Genomic DNA, 25,479 nt, shown 5'->3' with positions numbered 1-25,479 from the left:
TAAATAATATAAAAAATATTTAATATTTTTTAAAGTAAATAATATAGTTTTATTAAAATATATTTAAACTAAATATTCAAATTAATTAATAAAATTACAATATTTACAATTAATTAATATTTAATAATACAGATATTAATTTTGAAAAATGAATTTACTTTATTAATTATTGTATTGTAATTATAATTTAATTTTTCAATTGAAATTATAAATTTAAAATTTTTATATATTTTTAGAACTTTGATATTTAAATAATGTCCGAAGTATTAACAGCCATATGTTATTATATGTAGCTTTAATGTGCATAAGTTATCGAAAATTCAACCAGATAACCTGCCACATGTGCAGTCGGCTAGTTTCGAAATCTCGTCGAAGAATTCAATACAAAATTCTAATTGGGGACTAAATTTCATCAAGTTTGAAATTTAAAAAACTTAAAAACTTAGGTATAATTAGAATTAAAATTTATATTAGATATACTTAGCAAACTAAAAAAATATTTTTTTCAAATTTTGTAGTGTATGACAGTTTAAGAAAAAGTAATTGGACCTAGAGAAAATAATATATAGTTTTCACCACAAAGTTCCAAATTATAGCATGACGTGTCTGATATCGCACCACACAAACTTTGACAACAAATTGATGACACGTGGCCCACTGGGTAAAGTACATTTGGGCCTATATATACGCTTATTCCAGAACATTTATGTATGATTCATTTGTTGCTTTCTGCCTCGTTTATTGCTAGAGATCGTTTACATTACATCTCAAATTTGAACTGACTTGAACGTCGGAAGGTCTTAGTCTGGGACGCACTAGACTAACCTCACATTCTTGTATCTTTTTAAGCCCATTTCGATATCTGGGAGAGGTACTGCGACATTGGGACCTACAAGGGGCAGATCGCATATTTCTACCCGAATTATCTGGCGCCGTCCATGGGAAGCGTGGGAAGTCGCCTATTGAATTGAGATGGAAGGAACTTCAAGAGGGGACATGTGTAGAAGAGATTAATGGAAGAAGCAAGCAAAAATGTGCTAGTAGAATATGAGAGGAAGACTGCTACGAAGATAGATTGAGCGGTTGGGTAGGCAGATTGACGAGCTAAAAAGAAGAGGAGAATAATAGCCCAAAATAGAAATTCTCTCTTTTCAAACAAGATATTGACAGAGGTGGTAGACCCGAGTTTTAGAATGCTTGACTTACCTAAGTACAATGGAACGAAAGACTCTTAGGAGCACGTAGTTGTGCTCGAGTTGGTAATGAATTTGTATGGTCAGTCTGGTCCTATTAATGCTAAATTGCTTGTTACTACTCTTACAGGAAAAGATCAAGAATGGTTCACTAACTTGTCAAGCAGGAGTGTAGAAACATTCGAACATTTGATGCAAATATTTTGAGATAGTTTATTTATTGCTTTAGTATCAGTAAGTTGTCTCACTTTAGTGATGCTGCCATGTTATGTCCGGAATGTTGGGGCGTGACAATTTCGGTCAAGCATTCTGATTGCAACTTAATTCCTATTATTTGTGAAATCCAATTGTTTGCAGAATGTGCAGCCAGTCCATCTCAGTTCTACTGCAAGAATGTGCATTTTTTGCTCATCTGAGTGCTATTCTAACAGGGCGTCCAGTGGATCCCTGAAAGGTTGTGGAGAAAGCTTTTCATCCATCTTCAACAGGGATTTATTTTTCCTCTTTTTTTGCACCGACAGATTGCGATATTTGAAAACAAAATGTTTTGAAAATCTGAATAGTAAATTCACTGGCACCACGCAAACAACTCTGCAACAAACCACTACACTTTATTCAATGATGACATCAAATAATGCATAACAAGTAGTTAATTATAGAATAATTATTCCAGTGTTTGATTTAAAGATTCTTCCAGCATCTGTCACTGCAGTATAACTGCAATGGGGCTCCTAACAGAGTGCCTGGAAGAATTCCAGGCCAAGAAACCTTGAACAACTGTGTTGTTAGCGGCAGATGCCGATCTGCTGAATGTAACCTGATACTGCATTTTCTGGTTTGTCTCTGTGAAGCTGAGTGTATCCGGCTCGACAAGCATATCAATGCCAGGTGGTGGGACGACATCGACAATGTAAGATGAGTTAGGATCGCCAACATTTGTTACTGTCCTGGTATACGTCTGGGAAGTTGATTGAGATGAAAACGTGAGGGCGAATGCAGGATAGTTCAGTTGGCCTTCTGGTATACTAGATTCGAGTGAGCAATTCACCCTGCGTTGTAGAAAGAAGCCAACTTCTCGGTTTGTGTAGTTCAAACCACACAAATAAGGAATGTAATCTTTGGGTTGGATGTCATACACGAGTCCTGGATCATTTGCTCTTGATGGATTCACATGGCCTGCTCCAGTGGCAAAGATGCTGGCTGGAACGAACTGTTCGTCCTCAATTGGATGCCGTGCCAGGTTTACAACATCTGCAGTAGTCATGATTGCCGACTTGATTGCAGCAGGAGACCAGTCAGGATGTGTGCTTTTGAGGAGTGCTGCCACACCGCTAAGGTGTGGGCATGACATAGAGGTGCCCGAAATAATGTTGAATGTGGATTTCGTGTTGGTTTTGTTTTCCACAGAAGTAGGCCACGCTGCAAGAATGTTGACCCCAGGACCCAAAATGTCGGGCTTCAGGATGCCACGGCTTACAAAGTTTGGTCCCCTGGAAGAAAATGCAGCAACCACTGGTGCACGATCATCACCAATCACAGTCCCTTCAAAACGAATTGTAGCCGTGGGTGTCGACGTTGAATTAATATAGGCTTTGATCTTTAATCCAGCTGCATAACTGACATGTGTTGCTGGAAGGACATGAACTTCTGCAGACGTGGTGTTTGCAGACCGCTCATTGTTTAACAGGATCATGCCGGCACCACCAGCACTTTTTACAGCTTCTCCCTTGCCCACTCTAGTCATTCCTCCACCTAGTTCACACACCACAATTTTCCCTCGGATGTCTGATTCATTCAACGACGGGCTGCAATATGGAGCAAAAGGATCACTAGCATTAAGCATCCCTGCATAAACCAGAGGCAACATTGTTGCACGAAAATCCTTTGGTTGAAAAGCAGACTCGCCATGGTATTCTTGATTATTTCCAAGAACTGCAGTCGCCCTTATTTTTCTGTCTATAGTGCTTGCACCAACCGTGAGAATCCAAGGGGCCTCGTTCGCTATGGAGAAGTTAAATGGGCCAAAGTTTCCTGCTGAGCAGCTAACCAGGACGCCCTTCTCCATCGCGCTAAACGCACCCAACGCAATGAAATCTTGGTAGAAATTGTTGGTAAGTGAGCCAAGAGAAAGAGAGAGCACATCCACTCCATCCTCTACAGCAGCGTCCATTCCGGCAAGTATAGTGCTTTCAGAACAGAGAAAGCCACACACTCTGTAAATGGCCAGGTGAGCAAGCGGGGCAATCCCAGCCGCAGTGCCATTAGCATTGCCGAAAACATTAGCACCTCTCACAAAGTTACCAGCAGCAGTGCTCGCGGTGTGAGTACCATGGCCGTCATCATCAAGTGGACTTATGTCTTCGGTTTCAAAGTACCTAGCTCCAATGATTTTGTTGTTGCAAGTAGTGTGATTAAACTCACACTTCCCCTTCCATTTAGCCGGTGGAGGCGGCATGCCTTCATCACTAAACGAAGGGTGTTCAGGAAACACTCCAGTGTCCAAGACTCCAATGATCACACCTTTCCCATAGTTGGAATCTCTCCACAAGCCCATGTTCTGATTCAACCCCAAAAAGTTAGGGGTATGCGTTGTGTGCAACGACAAAACTTTCTCAGGCCGCGCCGAGACAAATCCATCCTTCTTTTCCATGTTTTTCACATCATCGGCAGTCAACTTAGCAGCAAATCCCTTAAACACGTTGCGATAGGAGTAAACGATGCGTGCTTCTCCATCGTTCGAGCTTGCTGTGCTTGCTGGCAGAAATGACTGGTACCAGCTCTCTAAATCCTCGGACTGAGTGGTAACTTCTCCATCAGGCCCTTCAAGCAGAACTATGTAGGTCTGTAAACTACTCCTTTCTGGACCATCAGCAGCAAATGCAGGCCATGGACTGACACAAAACATGCAAACAAGAATGATAAAAGGCATGAAACCCATGATTAACAGAAGCAATTTCTACAGGTTACAGAAATTAAACTCAGAATTCGTTTGCTCTGTGTTTGGTGTGGATCTCCCTAACTATTTATAGTATTAACGTTGTAGTAATGAATGGCCAGCGTCGTGAATTGCTTATCCTGATAGAGTCAACAGCCAAATTCGAAATTTCCACTCATACTTTTGTATATGTCTTCGCTTGCCAAATAATTATTGTAATCCACGAATTGAAAATTCATGCTGAAAAGTATAAGGAATTTGACAGGTTTGGCATTTTCTTGGTAATGGATCGGACTGGAACCTTTGGTCCCCGGAATGTGAATTATTTTAAACAACATTAAACGCGTAGCTAAAGGTATTTCTTGTCTAGAAGAAGATGGAATCCCTTTCCATGGATTCATACCTGAAGCTCATAAGCCCGAGTTGAGGAATTTATACGCTTTTTAAAATATTTTATATTATACTTGTAAATTTACATGAGAATAAGTGTTTGGGGAATCTTTTGAAAACTAATTTATAAGATTTAAATATAAAATTTGAAAAATTTATAAAATCTTTTGAGAAAATGTATAGAATTCCTAACTTCCTTAATTTAACAAATTCACTTAATTTAATTATAAAATTATTAGGTGAATAGCAATTTACCCCTGTGATATTAAAAATGAGCACATTACCTCTCTATGAAAAAAATATAGCAATTTATCCTCCTATACTTTTTAAAATAAAGTAATTTACCTCCTTATACAGGAAGGTAAGTTGCTTCATTTTAAAAATTATAGGGGAGTAAATTGTTGTATTTCAAAAAATATTGGGAGGTAAATCGCTATTTATATTTTTACAAGGGGATAATTTGCTTATTTCCGATACCACAGGGGGTTGCTTCAATTTTTTCCTAAAATTATTATTGCTAACAATTTTAAGAATTCATTCATCATCTTATAATAATCAAATGGTGAAGAATTTACTTTTAAAATAAAATCTAACATGTAATTATAATTTTTAAAAAATATTTTATAAGATGTATATGAGCTTATAAAAAAATTAAAATAAGCTTGAATTTGAACATCGAAATTGGACTCAAGCCGAGCATAAGTCAATGGTAAGTTTGGCTGGAAAAGATTGGATTTGAATTCTATATTGTAAAGAAATACAAAATCCTATATTAGTTCCAGTTACAGTGAAGTTCAAGGGGAAATAATTATCATTTTTCCTTCCGTAGTTTAAATTCTTTTTATTTTTTATTTAATTGGTTATAATATTCTTACTTTTGATTTTGAAATTTAAAAAAGAAAATATTGCGTTTTAGGTCTCATAGCACATTTCAGTTAGATATTTAATGAAAAAAGTCGTGTAACCTTAAGTGCATGAGAAGAAAAAAGCCACTTTTTGAATGTTATAAGACTTTCATGAGACCAAAGTGTAAATGCTCTAACAGTTACGTGCTAAGCACGTGGCATTTTTAATAAAAATATTTACCGAAAATGTGTCATGAGATTAATAGCACTACTTTTTAAAATTACGAAATTAAAACGAAAATTTTGTAATCAATGAAAGCAAAAATAGAAAGAGTATAGATTATGGGATGAAAAGTGTTATTTTTCAAAATTAGACTTGTTTAGAAGTTGAAGACAGTAAGTGTTTCCACATAATTTGTTATTTTCTCCCTTTTCCATGAATGTATAATATTAAATTAGGGTGAATTATAATGATTTTTCTTGAAATTTGGCATAATTATAAATATTTTTATATATTTTTTAAAATTATAAATACTCCCAAAGGTTTGTAATTTTTGACCAGAGGTCTAAAATATTGTCCATTTGACTTTATTTTTTAAATTATTGAAAAAACAGTCGAAGCAAAATTACATTGTTGCTACTATGTGTAAAATCGTACCAAACCTCTATCCACCCCTTTTCTTCTCCATTTGCAGCAAATTCTATTTTTCTACAAGTTTTATGTCCAACCAAAGCCCTTAAATCTCTTAAACCCCATTTTTTAAAGCATTCATCCGAAAATAAATTACTATTGGCTATAATATTAGTGACTATGACTAAAGACTATGGTAAATAGCTATTATTAAGTACGATTAAATAAAATCGATGCAAAAAGTTAGCTTTTTCATCATGAAAAAATTATTTGCCACGAAGTGCCATGGTCAAAACATTTACCATGGCTTTTAGTCATGGAAAATGTTTTAACCACTCTCGCAAAAAGCACGGCCAATAATTGTTGTGTGGTTGTGGTGAATAACTATTTATTACGACTGTTCGTTATTAACCATGACAATTTTAGTGTTCATTTGTGTTTAGGTTCTTGTATTTTGAAGTGAAGAAGGTATTTGAAGGATAAAGAAGTGATTTCGTCGACTTTCACTGAAGAAAAGCTACGCATGCTTCCCTCCCGTGCTATGATCGTTAAACTTTCTAGTGGTTTTAGTTCATTCAAGTAGGATTTCTTTATTTTTACAACAAAAATCATATTTATTTATTTATTTTTGTGTATTTTGAAATTGAACCCAATATCTAACTTTGAGGATTTTTTTTTAAGTTCTTTATTCTTTTTTAAAGAAATTTATGCGCGATTAATGAACTGCGGATGTGAGATGTCAGATGTAATCCTGAGAGTACACTTCTTTAACCCATTTCATCAAAAGGGTGACCCACTTTTTCTTTTTTAAATTGAATCATTCGGGAGTTTTTCGGGTCCTCGTCCCTTTTTTTATTAAAAGTGAAAGAAAATCAAGTTTACAATGGGGGAGGTGTTAATCCTAAAAAGCCATAAATAAGGAGTACTACTCACTTACAAAAAAATCATCAAAAATATAAATAAAAAGTATTACTCCTTTACAATAATTAAAGAAAATAGAAATAAAGAGTATTACTCTCTTACAAAATCAAGACATAAAAAGTTGAAGACCATAAAAAGTTGACTCGAGCAAGGTGACCCATTTGTTTGTCCTAGAGTTTGGCTCTCACCCTATTTTTATTTGGAATATGGAGTTTTGTTAAAGAGACGACAAATTTGGTTTTGTATACTTTGTGCTTGCTTTGATTATTTTAGAAAAATATTTTTGTCTTATGTTAGTGGGCAAGCTGTCTTTTTTTTGTCCTGTCTTTGGGAACTTTTCTTCATCTATTGATGAATGATTTATGCACTTGTAATTTCAAGTATATATGAATTATATAATAAATATATTATATATAATTAGTTTAATTATTATTAATTTTAATAGAATATATTCGCTGTGTGATGAAAATTATATTTATGAAATGAAAGTCAGATTGTTAGCAAAATATATTAATAAAAGTGAGCCAATTTTTAAACATTAATTCCAAAAAAAAAAAAAAACTGATTTGTCGCCCTCAAAACCACTGCCACTTTCTCTCTAAAATTACGGCGTTGTCACGGCGAGTTATAGGCCACCAAATATATCGTTCGACTCTTCTTGATGAGATCAACATTTCCCCTCAAACAATTTCAAATTTTATCAACTGTAGACAATGGACTTTTAAAACGACCATTGCACCTTTCCGCCATCGATTCGTCGCCATCGGAGCGACCCACGATCACGGACCACCACCACTGGACTCGCCTCGACCTAAGGGTTCTAACGAGACCAACCTAGCTCAATTTTATCTAGTATTTATTGAGATCTAAAAATTTGAAAATTTTTCGAGCTGAAGTTGTTTGCTGCCGTTTCTCTGCCGTCAGGACGAATCACAGCCTGAGACCACCGCCATTCGAATCCTCTCGTCCAGACAATTTCAACGACCACCAAACTTGCTCATTGTCGTCAACGTTTGACTGAGATTCGAATTTTTTAACTTTTCACTATAACTTTTTATTTTTAATTTCTGCTAAGATTCTTAGCATTCTTTTTTTAATTAAAAAAATGGCACCGCGAATCGCGGTGTCATGAAAGAATTTTTTTAAAAAAAAAAAAAATTTGCGCGTTGATAGAACGCTGGGCGGCTTAAAATCTTAAGAAAATCAAAATCCACTTTATTTCTGTAATCTTTTTTAGCATTTTTTAAATAATTTTTTCAGAATATTTTCGATTTCAATTGTTCAAATGTTGATTTTACATATTTTTCATTGTTTTTGTTTATTGATTTAGTTCAAATATAGATTTACAATTTTTTTGTTCTTTTCTTTTTTTTTTTTTTTAAACAATAACGAGAAAAAATGTGTATGATATGGGGATATATTTTAGGGACAAATATAAAAAATTGAAATAATAAGAAGCAAGAACAAGAATGATGATATGAAGCCTGCACACAACAGTGATCATATCCAATTTTTTAAACAAACGATGTATTTTAGACAGTTTAAAAAATGTTTTAATAATGTTTTTAAAATTATTGATGTTTTTGGGTGTTTGCATCTAGACTGACATTTTGAATTATTTATTTCTGGGATATTTTTAATGAAACGATGTGTTCTTTTTATCAAGTTAGTCGTGAATTAATTTTATTATTATTTTCGGGTGCGTAATATTGCTAATGAATTAATCTATTATGATGTTCAATTAAACTCAACTAGATTTGTTGCGATTACAATCATCCACTCATTTTATCTTAATAAGAAAATATTACAATTTCACCTAACATTTAACTCTGTCGAATAATTACAATACTTACATCAAGATCCATAGGACATTTCTGTCCACAAAAATTCGGAAAATTTTAAAACTTAAACAAAAATAATTCAATTTACATAAGAGCATTTTGGTCAATTCACACATAAAAAAAGATGAAAAATTAACTATTTGTCAGACGATTTTAAAACTTAGAAGGGATATTTGTAATTTACAAAAAAATACCCGTAATTATACTAAATTTAAAAAGACATCATTCTGATTTAATATAACACCTAAAAACGAGGAGTATTCATAATTAGGAGTCGTGGACAGTTTTTCCACATGATTTGTTATTCTCTCCGTGTTTCCAGGAATGTATTATATTATTAAAATAAGTGTTAAATTGAGAGTAGAAAGTGAAATTTGATAATTGCTAGTTGACTTGAGTCAACTGGATGGTGTTTGTCCACTTCTAGAGAATGATACAGTTTACTTAGTCAATATTTGGACCAATTTAGCAATATGTGTTAGTAAAATGTTTACATTGATCATTAGTATTTTATAAGTATTAATAGAAAAATCCGCGGCGCAAACGTATAATAAAAATAACATCAAATAAAACATAGGATAAATTATAACCAATTCTAATCAGGTTTGGCATAATTACAAATCTTAATTTTAATAGTCGTCCAACGTCTATTTCAATCCGTTAGTTTTCGATAAATACTAATCCATTTTCTATAGTGAATTAATCAAAATGTCCTTGTAGACTGTAATTTATAATTTTATTACGTTTTAGAATACTTTTTATGAAGAAATTGGAGAAATCTTTTTTTTTTAAATAATTTTTAAAAAATAGAAAATACAGCGAAAGAAAAATTGATAATTTCAAGTTTTTATATCAGGATTACATAATTTCATTAAACACTAGAGGTTATTGGTAATTTTTGAAATGATGAGGGAGTCTTTATAATTATGTTAATTCTCAGAAACCCAACTCGATTTTGATTTTGATATAATTAATTATTATATTGAACTTATTACATTTGGAATTTTGTGCCCCACCATATAAAAATAATAGCATATATATATATATATAATAAATTTTAATGTCTATTTAATTAATTAGATACAGTCATTAGAGACCGGCATCTCCCAATGAAAATTCTTGGTCCTTAACGCCGGAAATTAAACATAAATTTTATGTCAAGTTCCTCTGATTATTATGAATGTTTATGTATTACTTTGATCTTAGTCCAAGATTTGAAGATATCAATCAAAATACTTTAATGCGACTGAAGGAATCGTGTTTCTGGAATCATGTCGTATTGAATGACTTGGACACAGCAAGAAAAACACAACATATTCCTAGTCGATCCCTTGAGGGAATAATTTATGTTTTCTGCAAAATATGTCATCATGAGTTTGTCGTGTCGACGAAATTGGTAAGATTGAGTCACAAAGATATGTAGGTCTATTTTTACAGTAGCTTATTATTTATTTATTTATTTTTATTTCGCTGATGTATTGATATTCAAGATTCACAAGTCTAATGTTGGTTTTTTTTTGAAAATGTGCTTTCTTGAAGAAAAACTAGTAGCATTGGCTCTAACTAAAATATACAATATCAAACGTTAGGACATCCCGTCAAGATGGCCTGACGCATGTCCCATCATTTGGGGCGGCACTTGCCTCTTTAGTTTATCATATTTGACAGGAGCGTAATCTACGAATCTTCCAGAATATTTTGTGGGAGTCGCGAGTTATAGTTGAGTTAGTCATTAAGCAAGTGCAACAGAAACTATTGATGCATTACACTCCTGTCTCTTTAGAAATTGTTTCTGTCTTTCGTATTTGGAAGATTGCTTGGTAGGATTGTTGTTTCTAGTTGTGCTATTTAGATGATGGGCCGTTTATATTTATGAAATTTACTTTCAACAAAGAAAAAAACAAAAAACTAGAAAAAAAGAAAGGGATGTAGTCTTCTTTCTAGATGCAGAACAATTAAGTTCAACCTTCACTGAACTTTTCCAATATGTTTTCTTCAAGACTTTTGGCATTCTAGAATCTGGATTACATTTTCTGGCAGAATTATTGTGTTGATCTAGCAAAAATTAAGAAAAAATCAAACGACGGAGTCGTTCTCGATCGTCAAGAATCGGATTTCTTATTACAATTTTTAGCTATTGCATCTTTTATTCTATTTTACGTATCATACATATCAAGTGTATGAAATCGTTTTTTTGAATAAAATTGATGACGTAACTTATATACACGAAACACTTTATTATCTGAGGAAGAGAAAATAGGCCCAACTTGAATTGGATTCACAGCACTAAGTAGAACAACACGAAGTTTGGCGATTAAACGGACACATCAAAAACACCGGTGAAAAAGAGTTTGGGATGCAAGATAGAAAATTATTCCCTGAAATTAAAAGTTTGCATGTCTTGTTCACTAATTATTAAACATGGTTTTATATTAAAATCAATTAACACGAAATTATTTTTTTAATCCTTTGAATTTATTCAATATTAATTTTAATTCTGTATGTATGATCTTTATAAATTTAGTCCTTCAATTTACGAAATTGATGAAATTTAGTCATTTGACCACCGAAAATTCAAGTTTTGTCCAGAATGCGTGACATGGCAAAACCCTGTTGGGCATTTTTTGGGGGGGTTTTTAATAAACACAAACATATGTTTAAAGCACATTTGTTTGAAGCAGTCAATGTAATTCATTAACGCATGCAATTGCAATCTTCAGAGAAAGACAGTGACTTGATTTCTTTGTCATCATGCTTCACAAAGAATGCATCATGGACACATCAATCTCTGGGTTTTTTTTTTCTCTTTCTACAAATCACGTTTTGCTTCGTCTGCATATGCAGCTCAGATGAGTTTCACTGATATGACACTCCTGACAGTGTGTTTTGTGGAAACCCACAGCAAATACCCTTGAGAAAATGTATTGGAAATGTTACTGCTGCGGCTGAATGTCACAGAATATGTTGCTTTCTCTCCCACCCTTGTGAAAGACAGCTTCGCAGGCTGGACACTGATGCTTACTCCTTGCGGTTCAACAATCTTTACTGTATAGTATGACACTGCCTCACCAACGTTAGTCACTGTCCTAGTGAAAGTTTGAGATGATCCAAGTGTAGCGGAAAACGAGGGGTAGTTTAGCTGTCCTTCAGGGATTTTCGATGTGCAATGGACTGATTTATGTGCGATTATCCCGACTTGTTCGTCTGTATATCCCAGGCCACACAGGTAAGGAATGTAGTCGTCTGCTGCGATGTCGTAAACTAGTCCAGGATCATTAGCCTTTGACGGGTTAACATGGCCGGCCCCTGTTGCAAAAATGTCTGCTGGAGTTAGTCTTTCATCGACGATTGATGTGCCTTTAATGTTAACGAGATCAGCTGTAGTCATAATAGCTGATTTTATGGCTGCCGGGGACCAGTAGGGGTGGGCGCTCTTGAGCAAAGCTGCCACGCCACTGAGGTGAGGGCACGACATGGATGTGCCTGACTCGACGTTAAATGTCAGTTTCGAGTTTGTGGATCCGTCCAGGGGAAAGGGCCATGCAGCTATGATGTTCACGCCTGGACCAATGATGTCTGGTTTCAGAATCCCTGGAGTCGCCAAGCTTGGACCTCTTGAGGAGAATGAAGCAACAATGGGGGCTAATGGATCTCCAATTACTGTCCCCTTGAACAAGATTGTGGCCGTTGGAGACGTTGTTGAGTTTATATAGGCTTTGATCTTCAGTCCAGAAGAATAGGCCACATGCGTGGCAGGAAGAACGTGAGCATCAGCAGACGTGCTGAAGCCATCGGACTGTTGGTTGGCCAGTATCATGGCTGCACCACCGGCATTTTTCACTTCTCGGCCTTTATCCAATCTTGCTATTCCTCCTCCCCTGTCGCACAATACTACCTTTCCTTTGACATCAACGCCAGACAAGGATCCATTAGCGCAGAATGCAGAATCTTGTTTCCCATTAGAACCAGCGTAAACAAGAGGCAATAGCGTTGGAGGGAAGTCCTTGGGCTGGAACACAGATTCACCATCAAATTCTTGGCCATCTCCAAGTTTTGCCGTGGCTCTGATGCTTCGGTCAATAGTGCTCGCTCCAACTGTGAGAATCCAGGGGGCCTCATTGGATATCGTCTGCTGAGAAGGGCCAGAGTTTCCTCCTGCACAACTTACAAATATTCCTTTCTGAGCAGCTGCAAATGATCCTACGGCTAAATTGTCGTTGTAAAATGGAGTTGACTCCTCCCCAAGGGATATAGAGAGTACATCCACACCGTCCTCAACAGCAGCATCAAGGCCAGCTAATATGTCACTTTCAGGGCAGTCTGGTCCAAAGCAGACTTTGTATATTGCCAAGTGAGCTTGAGGTGCAATCCCAACTGCCGTGCCATATGCATTTCCAAGAGCACTAGCATTTTGGACAAATCCACCTGCAGCTGTGCTAGCCGTGTGCGTTCCATGTCCATCGTCATCAAGTGGCGTCTCCGCCTCTAAACTTGAGGCATTTGCTGCTAAATTAAACGATCTTGCACCAATAAGTTTGTTGTTACACTCCGTTGCCTTAAATTCACACTTTCCCTTCCATTTAGCCGGTGGAGGCGGCATATCTTCACCACTAAATGAAGGATGACTGGGGAAAATCCCAGTGTCAAGCACTCCAACAATAACTCCCTTACCATAATTGGATTTTTTCCAGAATCCCATTTCTTGGTGCAATCCAAGAAAATTGGGAGAATGGGTTGTCAACGGACGGTACATCCTCTCTAGACGTGCCGAAATGAAACCATCCTTCTCCTTCATGGCCTCAACTTCTTCAGCAGTCAGCCTTGCTGAGAAGCCACTGATCACATTTCGGTATGAGTAAAGTAATGGTTGACGATCAGCAGACGAAACTGCAGTTCTAACAGGCAGGAAAGACTGGTGGTAGCTCTTCATGTCGTCAAGTTGAACTTCCAAACGGCCCTCCGGCTTCTTCACGTGCACAATGTATGTTTCCAAGTTGCCTTTTTCGACAGTAGGACGAAGTTCATCAGCAAGGGCTAGCGTACAAAAGAGAGAAAAAACGGCAATAAGAGCGTAGAATAATTTAGGCAGAGCCATGACAATAACTAGCTAAGACCGTGGCTTGTGTGCTTGTTTAACTTGTTAAGTTCAAATATTTATAGCCTTGTGCGGAGAAGAAACGGCCGGCCGTACATCTTTCAGACACGCTTATTTATAGAAATATGATTTTTCATTATGGCTAACTATTATAATTAAATATGAAAATCATAACTAAATATTAATTACTCACGACCACGTAACATCTATTGTCGTTATTTCTCCATTCAAAGCCAAATCATTAGTATAACTCAAGCCTCCAGCAAGTGTTTTTGCATAGTCATGACAAACATTGATCAACAATTGTTGATTTTTAAGTTTTCGAATCAATTTTGTCGGACTGTAAGTATAAAATATTAATTTTTTCTAATTTTTAAATCGTAATTATTTATAATATAGAAAATAATTTATTATTGATTTATTAGTAGAATAATTTGTAAAATGATGGTATATGCTCCTCAGGCGGCAAGGGAATATAAGCTAATGGATGTGAAGGAAAGTGACGAGTATATGCTAACAAAGATAGGGAAGAAGTGTTGAATTTCAAATTCTGATGCTTGTACAGTATAATATCTTGCTATCTGCCAACAGTCCTCTATCAGTATAATCAGTCTCCCAACACCATATATATATATATACTGAAAATAGTTTGGATAATTAATAAATATATCACAATTTGTCCACAATAATATAACAAGAACTGGTAGCTGATTAATTGCAGCACGAGCTTAAAAGATATAGTGCGTGTCTTTATTGCAAAATGCTGTTGCATCTTGTATAATTTAATATATCCAGATTATGTTATTTATATTGTTCCAAATAAAATTCTTATTGATATTGGTATATATCCCATATCGACTATAAACCAGAAATTTTAAATGATTTAAAAGTTTCAATGATCCTTTCCTAGTGAAATTTAGGAGATATATATCCTTTCGTGATGGTTAATTATTAAAAGCGAGAATTCTTAATTATGATTGTAAAACGGCTATTAGCTCTTGTTTCTATGAGAAAGGACTAAAATATTAACCAAAGTTAAAGATTGAGGCAAATATTGATTAACTGTGATCAAAATTTAATTTATATAAAGTATAAATTCTTTTTAAGCTCTTGTTTCTATGAGAAAGGACTAAAATATTAACCAAAGTTAAAGATTGAGGCAAATATTGATTAACTGTGATGAAAATTTAATTTATATAAAGTATAAATTCTTTTTAAGCTTTATTCATTTATAATATAGGGAATAATTCTTTTTTTTTTTTTTGTCGTGAGAATAAACTGTGAGCCCTGTATGAAGCCTTGTGTAACGGGGCAGCAATCGCATTGTACAACGTATCATTCCCCTCGTCTATATAAACAAGGTCATTTGTCTTTTTCAAGCCTGGTTAAAAAAAATTTTCTAATGCACCCGTGTCACACATTGATATCAAGCCTACTTGTGTGTTGCAATCTCGCTTTAAGTTATGATTTGAAAAGAATGCGTGTCAAGTGTGCCATTAATGTGTGATACGAAAATGTGATAGAAAATATGCGCTTTCAAATTAGGGGTGTAAACGAGCCGGCTCACAAGCTTTCGAACACAAATATTTGGGCTTGAACTCGGCTCATGAAGGAGCTCAAGCTCAAGTATACTCAAGTCGAGCTCTTATCAAGTCGGCTCACGAGAGGTTCAACTCATCTTGCATCCTTAGTTCAAATCTCTCATTTGAAACTAATGACGTTATAAGTCGGAGTATTTTTTTAAAGATAAATAAAATTTAAATAATCTATATATTTGAAAATGAATTTGTAACGAGAGATTCGGTTTATTAAAGAAATGCCAAAAACCATTTGAAAGGTTCCACATCGGAATGATGACAATTGGGAGTTGTTTTCACAAAATATTAAAAATGTCCATATGGGTTGCAAAAGGTTTTTATCACGGACATATATATATGCTAATAGACAGGGTCGAATGCCCTGATTGAGTGTCACACGTATACTTCTTTTGTTTTTCGGGTCTAAACTATATATTATAATTACTATTTGTAAAGGATTATAATTACAATTTGTAAAGGAAGAAAAAAAAAAAAAAGATAAACTAAAGGTACGCATCATAAAGTTTGACATAATTATAAGGTAAAATTGCAAAATTGTCCCGTAAGTATAGGGGGTCGCAAAATTGGAACCGTAACTACAAGATTGACAATTTTAGTCTTGTAAGTATTGATTTTTTTGGCAATTTTGATCAGAAGGATCAAAATTGCCCAAAAACGGGGCGGAGAGATTTGAGACTTAGGGTTCCGACGTCCAAAATGTCATTAGCCACGCAAGCTACTAGGTGTTTAAGTTGCGCACATGGACGTCGGAACCCTGAGCCCCAAATCTCTCCGCCAAAAAATCAATACTTACAGGACTAAAATTGCCAGTCCTGTAGTTACGGTCGCAATTTTGTCACCCCCTATACTTACGGGACCAATTTTACTATTTTGTCTTATTATAATTACTCCCTTATTATTTTAAAATTATGAATATCATCCCTCAAACAAAAAATAATTATTTAATCCTTAAATGGTGAGGTGGAAATTACTAATTTACTCTTATTAAATATGTTTTGTTGCCCCTACTTTTCTTCAATTTAAATTACAAAAAATAAAGTAAAATTATTTGAGTATCTGATTTTAGATACCTAACTTTAACGGGTACCCAATTTTATCAACTAATGAGTAACATAATATACTACCCAATATGCTATCATATTTAACTGCATTTAGTTTCACTAGTTCTTAATTAAGTTGTTTGTTATTATTTTGAATTTATCTCAATTTTGTAATTAACTTATATTGGTCCACCTTTTGAACAAAATCAAGAACGTATTTTTGGTTTCAATGATGGTAAATTTGCATAATCAAAATTTTGTTTTATCCACTAAAAGCTCATGAAACTATTAATAAATTAATTTAGTAATATATTCTTATAATATCGATGCAGAATATATATGAATTGCTCGAACAACATATAGAGAAATATATTTATTTTTTTAATATTATATCAATTCAACTAATATATCAATATACTAAGGCAACCTTTATTTTGGCAATTAGTCATGATATCATGGTTAATCACCCTTTATTTTTTGTTTATTTTATTTTTCGTCAATCCGTGAAAATGCCTCAAGTCCGATACATAATGTGATTTTCCCATGATATGAATCAAGACTCGGATAGGTATTCAGTTGTCACCATGACCCACCAGATGATGATAGAAATTTACGTACCGAAAATGTCCTCATGTTCTTATGCAATTTACTAGATTTGTCCCCACTTTTCAATTGATTCTCTCAGCAACTTTAGACATAACTTGACATGTTAGTCAACTTCTTGAAATTTGAAATTGCTTTGGCAACATTCTTCCTACCATCTTCTATAGAACGGTGCATGTCCTCTCCAATGACTACTCTCCGTGCGAATTCACTTCAGGTAGTATCGCCCACTAGCCAATCGATTTGAGGAGAGTTGAAGATGAGTTCAAGAATGGAAGGAGATGTCTTTGGCTAATGAAGGAGGAAGATTAACATGTTTGACATTTTTGGCAAAGGGTAAAAATGACTTTTCCATCTTTATCATGGTGACAATACCTCAAAGAAAACATCACATACGCTGATAAATACCTAATTCATATTTGTAATACTATGAAGTAAACTTTGTACAAGTCAATAAACAATCTTGTTATCACAATTTTAATTACAACTTAGTACTTTTCATTTTAATCACATCACCCAAAGTAAAGATGGCCTAAAAACAATAAATAATAAATTACAATAACTGTCCACTCAATCAGTACATCTATATGATTATAAACAAATTATAATGATTTACGTAAAGTGAAATAAATACTCACCGGTCTCATAAAACTCGAACCCATGACAACGAACTTAGTCACGAGACCTCATAGTATGTAGAGGACAGTGTTTTGACCAGATGACTGTTAAAATTTAGGCTAGCTGGTCTGAGGACACTCAGGTTCTCTCCTTGCTTTCCAGATCAAAACAATTCTGATTTAATCCCACATGACTATCAGTTAAAGATTATGGCAAGAAAATAAATAATCAGATCACTCTTTATTTTCTACATTTATCAAAGCATAGATGAATTCAGCAAACACTATAAATCATGAAATCATGCATCGAAAAAAATCAGGTAATTAACCTTTGTGATTGTCATTCTACCTCTTCTCTTCCAACCACTCATCAAACTAGTTTCACAGAAATCGGACTTCTAACGGCGCGCAACCAGCGCGGGGCCAAGCGCCAGACTACAGCTCCTTCAACAAAAGTGGCATTGGCAGGGGTAGCAGACTTGCTAAAGCTTATCTCATATGTTAGCTTTTGGTTCACCTCACTGAAAGAAAGTGTAGCAGGTGTCACAGCTACATCAACACCCTGAGCCGAGTCGAGCTCAATCTCCACCATATATGTTGAGTTTGCCTCGCCTACGTTTGTCACTGTCCTCGTGTACGTTTTCTTGTCGGCCCCAAGTTCGACAGAAAATGAAGGGTAGTTGAGCTGTGCCTCGGGTATGCTTGTTACATTCGAGCATGTTACGGGATGTTGCACGATGATTTCAATTTCGTTGTTACTGTAGCCTAAGCCGCACAAATAAGGGATGTAGTCTTCGGGCTGTAGGTCGTAAATAAGCCCTGGATCGTTTGCACTTGGTGGGTTCACATGGCCGGCTCCTAAGGCAAATATATCAGCAGGCAAGTATCTTTCATCGAGAATGGCGCCACCGTGGAGGTTCCACTGAGTGGCGGTGGTCATGATGGCAGACTTGATAGCGGCAGGGGACCAATCAGGGTGCGCACTTTTGAGCAGTGCCGCAATGCCACTGAGGTGAGGGCATGACATTGAAGTCCCCGAAACCACATTAAAGGTTGCATTTTCGTTTGTGTAGTTGTCCACGGATACTGGCCATGCGGCTAAAATGCTCAAGCCGGGGCCTATGATATCAGGTTTCAGGATGCCTGGACTGGCCAAACTTGGTCCTCTTGAGGAGAATGATGTAACCATTGGAGCCAATGGGTTGCCTATAACAGTGCCTCGGAATATGATGGTTGCTGTAGGGGTTGAGGTCGAGTTTATATATGCTCTGATACTCTCTCCTGCAGCATAACTCACATGAGTTGCTGGAAGCACATGAGGATCAGCAATGGTGCTATATCCATCTGGCTCGGCGTTCATCAGAATCATGCCAGCCCCACCAGCATCCTTCACCGTTTGACCTTTGGCAATTCGGGCTATCCCACCTCCTCTCTGGCAAAGCACAATTTTCCCTTTAACATCGATGTTGTCCAACGAGCCAGGTCCACACATTGCCGCGGTTTCGTTACCGCCGGCACCAGCATCAACCAAAGGGAAGTATTTGTCAGATGGAAAGTCACTGGGCTGGAAAAGCGACTCGCCATCATATTCATCTGTGTTTCCTAATGCAGCTGTAGCTGCTATGTTTCTGTCAATAGTGCTAGCGCCGACTGTCAGAATCCAGGGGGCTTCATTGGACAATGAAGCACTAAACGGCCCGGAATTACCTGCTGAACAGCTCACAAAAATACCCTTCTGGATAGCAGCGAATGCGCCTATAGCAATACCGTCTTGAAAGAATTCAATCGAACCTCCACCTAAAGAAAGGGAAAGCACATCAACCCCATCGTCGACAGCAGCATCCATTGCTGCCAATATGTCGGCATCAGCACAGCCGTCAGCAGAACAAACCTTGTAAATGGCCAAATGAGCACGAGGAGCCATGCCAACGGCTGTGCCACTAGCCATGCCAAACACGTTGGCGCCTTGAACAAAGTTTCCAGCGGCCGTGCTGGCAGTGTGAGTGCCGTGGCCTTCATCATCGACAGGTGGCCCTGGTAAATCGCTGACGAAATTCCTGGCGCCTATTAGCTTATTGTTACACATTGTGCCGGTGACGAACTCGCATTTCCCCTTCCACTTCGCCGGTGGAGGAGGCATATCTGCATCATCGAAAGATGGATGGCCTGGAGCAATGCCGGTGTCCAGGACTCCAACAATGACACCTTCGCCATAATTTGAGCCCGGCCAAAATCCCAAGTTTTGATGCAACCCCAAGAAATTAGGACTATGAGTTGTATGCAAAGGTAGCTTTCTCTGTGGCCTTGCAGTAATAAATCCATCCATCTTTTCCATTTCTTCAACTTCTGCCTTTGACAGTTTCGCCGCAAAACCAGAGACCACATTGCGGTACGAGTGGACTAATCGGCTGGAGCCCTCATCGTCTGTCGTGGTTCTTGGCAGGAAGGAACGGTACCAGCTCTCCAGCTCACCGGAATCGACCAAAACTCGGCCCTCCCGCAAATTTACATGGACGATGTAAGTATCTAAGTTGCTTTTTGGTGCATTTTCAATTGTGATATCCTCAGCCATTGCAGGATAGGAAATCATCATGTAAATGAGAGAGAACATACACACGATTAGAGCCATGTTCGAGAATGATCTGAACATGTTGCTCTCCATGATTATGATTGAACAATTAGCGCATTGCATCAACATATATATAGTAAGAGGTATCAAGCAGTTGCTGGCCGGCGATCAAGTGCTTGTGATTTTAGAGATCGAGTTGGTAGTTCCGCTGGACGACCACAACAAGAAAAAGAAAACATTGATCGATCATCCTTATGTTAATTTATGCCTGTTCTTATATGTTTTCACCTTGTTTAATATAACCTCGGAGAGAATATTGAATTAATGCTTCCAAATGACGAGAACAAAAGTTCAGTGGGTTTGATTGGTTCATATCTGGAAATGAAAGATAACATTTAAGGGAAAAAAAATTATATTTTACATTGCTCAAGTTAGTTTTTTTGAAATTTTAGTCTCGTTATTTTTTAACTCACTATATTGAATTTCATAACTTTAAAAAATTTATAATTTTAGTATTAAAAATCCTGTTAAATTGTTGACGAAAACAACATGTGTATGGCATGAACTCCATTAAGTTTTGAAAAAATTAAGACTGTTTTCATTTTAAATTTAACATAATTAAGATTTGAAATTACATTTATAATTTTTTTGAAGTTATGGGAAGCAGTGAATTAAAAAGCAATAAGACTAAAATTAAAAAGAAGGTAACTTATGGCGCGAAAAATATAATTTTTTTTTATTTTTGACCATATTTGCATCTGAGTTCTTTGATGTAATGTCATTTTGTAACATTCAAGTCCACAGTTTATTCAGTTTATACCTTAGTTTGATTGTAATGATCAAAATGCTAAAATTTGGATGAGTTTTCATTCATTTCTAATTTCTCCTTTTTCTAATTATGCATTTATTGTGACAAAATAATTATATCAAAAGTGTAAATTGTCATAAAATAATAATATGATTGTACATGAAAGGAAAAAAAAAAAAAAATTGTCCCACCCGAATTAGATCGCCAAGTGCGATTTTCAAAATTATCTGATTGGGCTTGAGCTAAACTTTTTATAAATCACAATCATAAGGTTGGATAAAAAAATTATTTAACTTGGCCCAACCCGTACCGCGTACACTTCTAGCTAAGATTAATTGAAAATTTTATTATGTGATGATAATTTCAATATGTGGAGTCGTGGACACTAAGAAGGACTAATTTGAGACTAAAGTGAAAAAATAAAACTTAAAATGATCATTTTTTCCTCCAACAAATCTATTTTCCAGCCATTTTTTGACGGGAAATTATTTGGGGGACCAATCTAAAACAAAAATTAAATTTTAAGTATCTAAAGTCAAAAAATAAACTTGATGGACTAAAGTAATTTTAAACGAAAATTTAAGGGAATAAATAACGACATTTACCCTTTAAAAAATTGTGTCACTTTCACAAACAGTTCATATCACAAAAATTATACAATGCACGAATTATTTTATTGATGAAGGGAAATACGAGGCATAGATTCCCAGTAGTATACAAAGTTGTGTACTGAACATTAGGATTTATTAACATTGTTTAATCGACCATGATTGCAACAATCGGGCTTCTGACAAAGCATTTCTCTGAAGTCCACATTAGAAATCCTTGACTAAAGTTGGAGTTTCCAGCCGATGGAAGTCTGCTAAATGTTACTTCATATGTCGCCTTCTGTTTTTGCTCCATGAATTCAAGCTTCTCAGGTTTAACAGCAACATGGACCCCTGGAGGGGGTGAAATCTCGACAACGTAAGACGAATTTGCCTCGCCAACATTAGTCACTGTCCTTGTGTATGTCTGAACTCGTGATCCAAATAAAACTGAGAATGATGGATAATTAAGTTGTGATTCAGGGATCCAGGATATCTTAGAACAGTTCACTTTCTGCTGTGTAATAATACCAACTTCTCTGTCTGTATACTCCAGTCCACATAAATACGGAATATAATCATTGGGTTGAATGTCGTAAACAAGTCCCGGATCATTAGCCCTGGAAGGATTCACATGACCTGCACCTGTGGCGAAGACGTCTGCTGGCTGAAGATTCTGATCCTCAATGGGATTATGGGCAAGATTGACAACATCAGCCGTAGTCATGATCGCGGACTTGATTGCAGCCGGTGACCAATCAGGATGTGCGCTTTTGAGCAGTGCTGCTACCCCACTGAGATGAGGGCATGATGCTGAGGTACCAGAACCAATCAAGAATCCAAGTTTAGTATTTTTGCTGCTTTCAACCGAAACCGGCCAGGCTACAAGAATGTTCACTCCAGGGCCAATGATGTCCGGTTTCAGAATTCCAGGGCTCTGCAAGCTTGGCCCTCTCGAGGAAAAGGAAGCCACTGTTGGAGCATGATCGTCTCCAATTACAGTCCCTTTAAATGATAATGTGGCCATAGGTTTTGATGTGGAATTTATGTATCTTTTGATCCGCAAACCATCAGCGAAACCGACTTGCGCTGTTGGCAGAAGGATAGGCACCAGCATTTTAGTGACTCCTGCGGACTCTTGATTCATGAAAATTATAGCTGAGCCACCGGCCTCCTCAACTTCTTTGACTGTCTCTGAAAGTGATATCGCCACGTCCAGTTCACACACAACTACTTTTCCTTTGACATTGATGCTGGTTAATGACCCTGAAGTGCAAAACCGGGCATTAGGATTGGTAGTACTTTTTCCAGGGAACACAAGAGGTAGCAGTGTTTGCGAAAAATTATTTGGCTGGATGATTGCCTCGCCTTCTATTTCCTCCTTGTTCCCAAGAATCACAGTTGCTTTTAATTTTCTGTCAATGGTGCTTGCGCCTACCGTGAGAATCCATGGGGCCTCATTCGACAACGTCCCATATTCCGGTCCGCGATTCGTGGCGGAGCAGCTCACAAAAATACCCTTTTGCACGGCGCTATAAGCACCAAGAGCAATGGAATCAAACGTAAATGAAGTCGATGGCCGACCTAGAGAAAGCGAAAGCACGTCAACACCATCTTCAATTGCAACATCCATAGCCGCTAGTACATCACTTTCCGAGCAACGTCTGGATCCAGAACAAACTTTATAAACGGCCAAGTGAGCAAGAGGGGCTACACCAACAGCAGTTCCATTGGCTTGCCCGAAGAAATTGGCCCCAGGCACGAAATTCCCAGCAGCAGCGCTTGCAGTGGAAGTTCCATGTCCATCTTCATCCAGTGGAGTCCCATTTCCGAATGTGAAGTATCTTGCTCCAATCAGCTTATTGTTACAGGCAGTAAAATTGAACTCACACTTTCCCTTCCACTTAGCAGGTGGAGGCGGCATGCCTTCATCGCTGAACGACGGGTGGCTAGGGAACACCCCAGTGTCTATCACACCAATAACCACACCTTTCCCATAGTTGGAGTCTTTCCAGAAGCCAAAATTCTGATGCAGGCCGAGGAAGTCGGGCGAATGAGTCATGTGTAGGGGAAGCTTTCTCTGAGGCCTTGCGTGGACGAATCCCTCGTATTCTTGGATGAGTTCTACCTCATCAGGTGATAGTCTTGCAGCAAAACCTTTGATCACATTCTTGTATGTGTACACCATTCTCGGCGATCTGTCTGAGCTTGATGTACTAGTAGTAAGAAAGGAATGGTACCAGCTCTCGAGTTCTTCCGAATTTTCGAAAACTTTTCCATCCGACGCCTCCACATGCACGATATAAGTTTCTAAATCACTCTCTTCATTTGCAAATGCAAGTGATGAATGCAAACTGATCAGCAAGGCCAAGAAAGCTAGAGATGACGAGAATAAGCCCATAACAAAATTGGGATTCTTTTTTCTCGTTTTATTGATGATTTTCATATCTAGGGAAGATATTTTAAATATTTGTGTCTGAAATTTGAAGTTGATCATGTGCTGATATATATATATATATATATAGTGATATTCCCTCATAATAATCTTTATAGCGATGGAATGTTTCCACCGAAATGAAATTGCGACCAATTTCCAAACACAAAATTCCATTGAAAATTTGACGCAAAATTTTGTCAGCCCAAAAATATCGAAAAATATGCAGCAAAATTTATTGCGTCCAAATTTTCCAATGAAAATGATTCGTCTAACGTATTTTCCAACGACTTAATTGTTTTCCCTATACGGTTAGGCTTGACGCATGACACCATTGCAAATTTATTGCTAAATGTTAGTAAGTAAATTCTTATATTAAAGAATATAATTTAAAGAATTTTACTTGCTAATTATCTTGATATTAATTTTTTTTTTTACTATCTAATTATTTTCTTGTAGTGTTGATAAAATAAATTTCTATAAAATTAAAGTTGTCTCTCTTTATACTTATAAGGCTAAAGTTGTCAGTCCTCGTATTTACAAGATTAAAATCGCAATTTTTCTATTTTGAATTATCAAAAGTCATGGAAGAAACGTTCTACAGCAGTTATCTATTATTCACTATATAATATTTGAATTTGGTTCGTTGAATGGTAAAACTTGGTAGAGTTCAATTAATATAATTATGCATGGCTGAAAGTCGCAATATGAACTATATAATATTCAAAGGTGTTAGTTTCACACTGCACACAACATGTTGGAATATTATTGGAGCATACGTAATCATGAAACATGTTATAAAATGCTAAAAAAATTTAAGAAAATCAAAGATATCAAGAAAAAAGAAAAACATAAATGGTATAATTACTACCATTTGATTTTCTGCAAGTAAAAGTATATCAATTGTGAAGCATGTTTTACTCGAAAAAAATATAATATTAGCAACAAAATTTGAAGTGAAAATTTTTAAATTAATTAATGTTACAAATATATATTAAGTGATAATAATTTTTATATTGTCATTATATAATAATTAATAATAAAAATTGTGTGTAAAGTTGTTATTTAAATATAATTAGTGACACATGTATAGTGACGACTTAGTGACAACATATATTATTGTCACTATATTGTATTAATGTCACTGTAAATGTGCCACTAGTTATATTTAGTTATAACTTTGTGCATATTTTTTTATGATTATTCATGCCAATAACAATTTTTACTAAATAATATTAATTATTAAAAGGGTAAAATACACTTTGCCCGCCTGGACTATTCTTGATGTAACATTCACCCCCTAAACTAACAAATGTAATATTTACCCCTGTAATTCAAATTTTGACAATATTGCCTTTATATTATATATATA

At 36.1% G+C, this 25,479-nt stretch overlaps 2 protein-coding genes and 2 pseudogenes across 2 annotated transcripts; all 4 read right to left on the bottom strand.

Annotated features, from left to right (window-relative positions):
• Positions 1-1,785: 1,785 nt before the first annotated feature.
• LOC105164251 (subtilisin-like protease pseudogene) lies at positions 1,786-4,298 on the bottom strand (annotated as a pseudogene).
• A 7,252-nt stretch (positions 4,299-11,550) lies between these two features.
• Positions 11,551-13,956, bottom strand: LOC105164252 (subtilisin-like protease 4). The gene has a single exon (XM_020694483.2). It carries the CDS (start codon positions 13,849-13,851, stop codon positions 11,602-11,604), a length of 2,250 nt encoding a protein of 749 aa, XP_020550142.1. The 5' UTR covers positions 13,852-13,956; the 3' UTR covers positions 11,551-11,601.
• A 4,123-nt stretch (positions 13,957-18,079) lies between these two features.
• Positions 18,080-20,347, bottom strand: LOC110012112 (subtilisin-like protease). The gene has a single exon (XM_020694368.2). The coding sequence runs from the start codon at positions 20,336-20,338 to the stop codon at positions 18,080-18,082; it is 2,259 nt and encodes a 752-aa protein (XP_020550027.2). The 5' UTR covers positions 20,339-20,347.
• Positions 20,348-21,727: 1,380 nt separating this feature from the next.
• LOC105164254 (subtilisin-like protease pseudogene) lies at positions 21,728-24,161 on the bottom strand (annotated as a pseudogene).
• Positions 24,162-25,479: the final 1,318 nt, after the last annotated feature.

This window comes from Sesamum indicum, linkage group LG6, assembly GCF_026168435.1.
Source record: "Sesamum indicum cultivar Baizhima isolate 11 linkage group LG6, ASM2616843v1, whole genome shotgun sequence".
NCBI classification, from domain to species: Eukaryota; Viridiplantae; Streptophyta; class Magnoliopsida; order Lamiales; family Pedaliaceae; genus Sesamum; species Sesamum indicum.
This window is presented reverse-complemented; position numbering and strand designations above follow the sequence as displayed.

Bases quoted from the DNA above. Each gene is read 5' to 3' on its own strand.
- LOC110012112 (XM_020694368.2), bottom strand. From the start codon at position 20,338: ATGGCTCTAATCGTGTGTATGTTCTCTCTCATTTACATGATGATTTCC.
- LOC105164252 (XM_020694483.2), bottom strand. From the start codon at position 13,851: ATGGCTCTGCCTAAATTATTCTACGCTCTTATTGCCGTTTTTTCTCTC.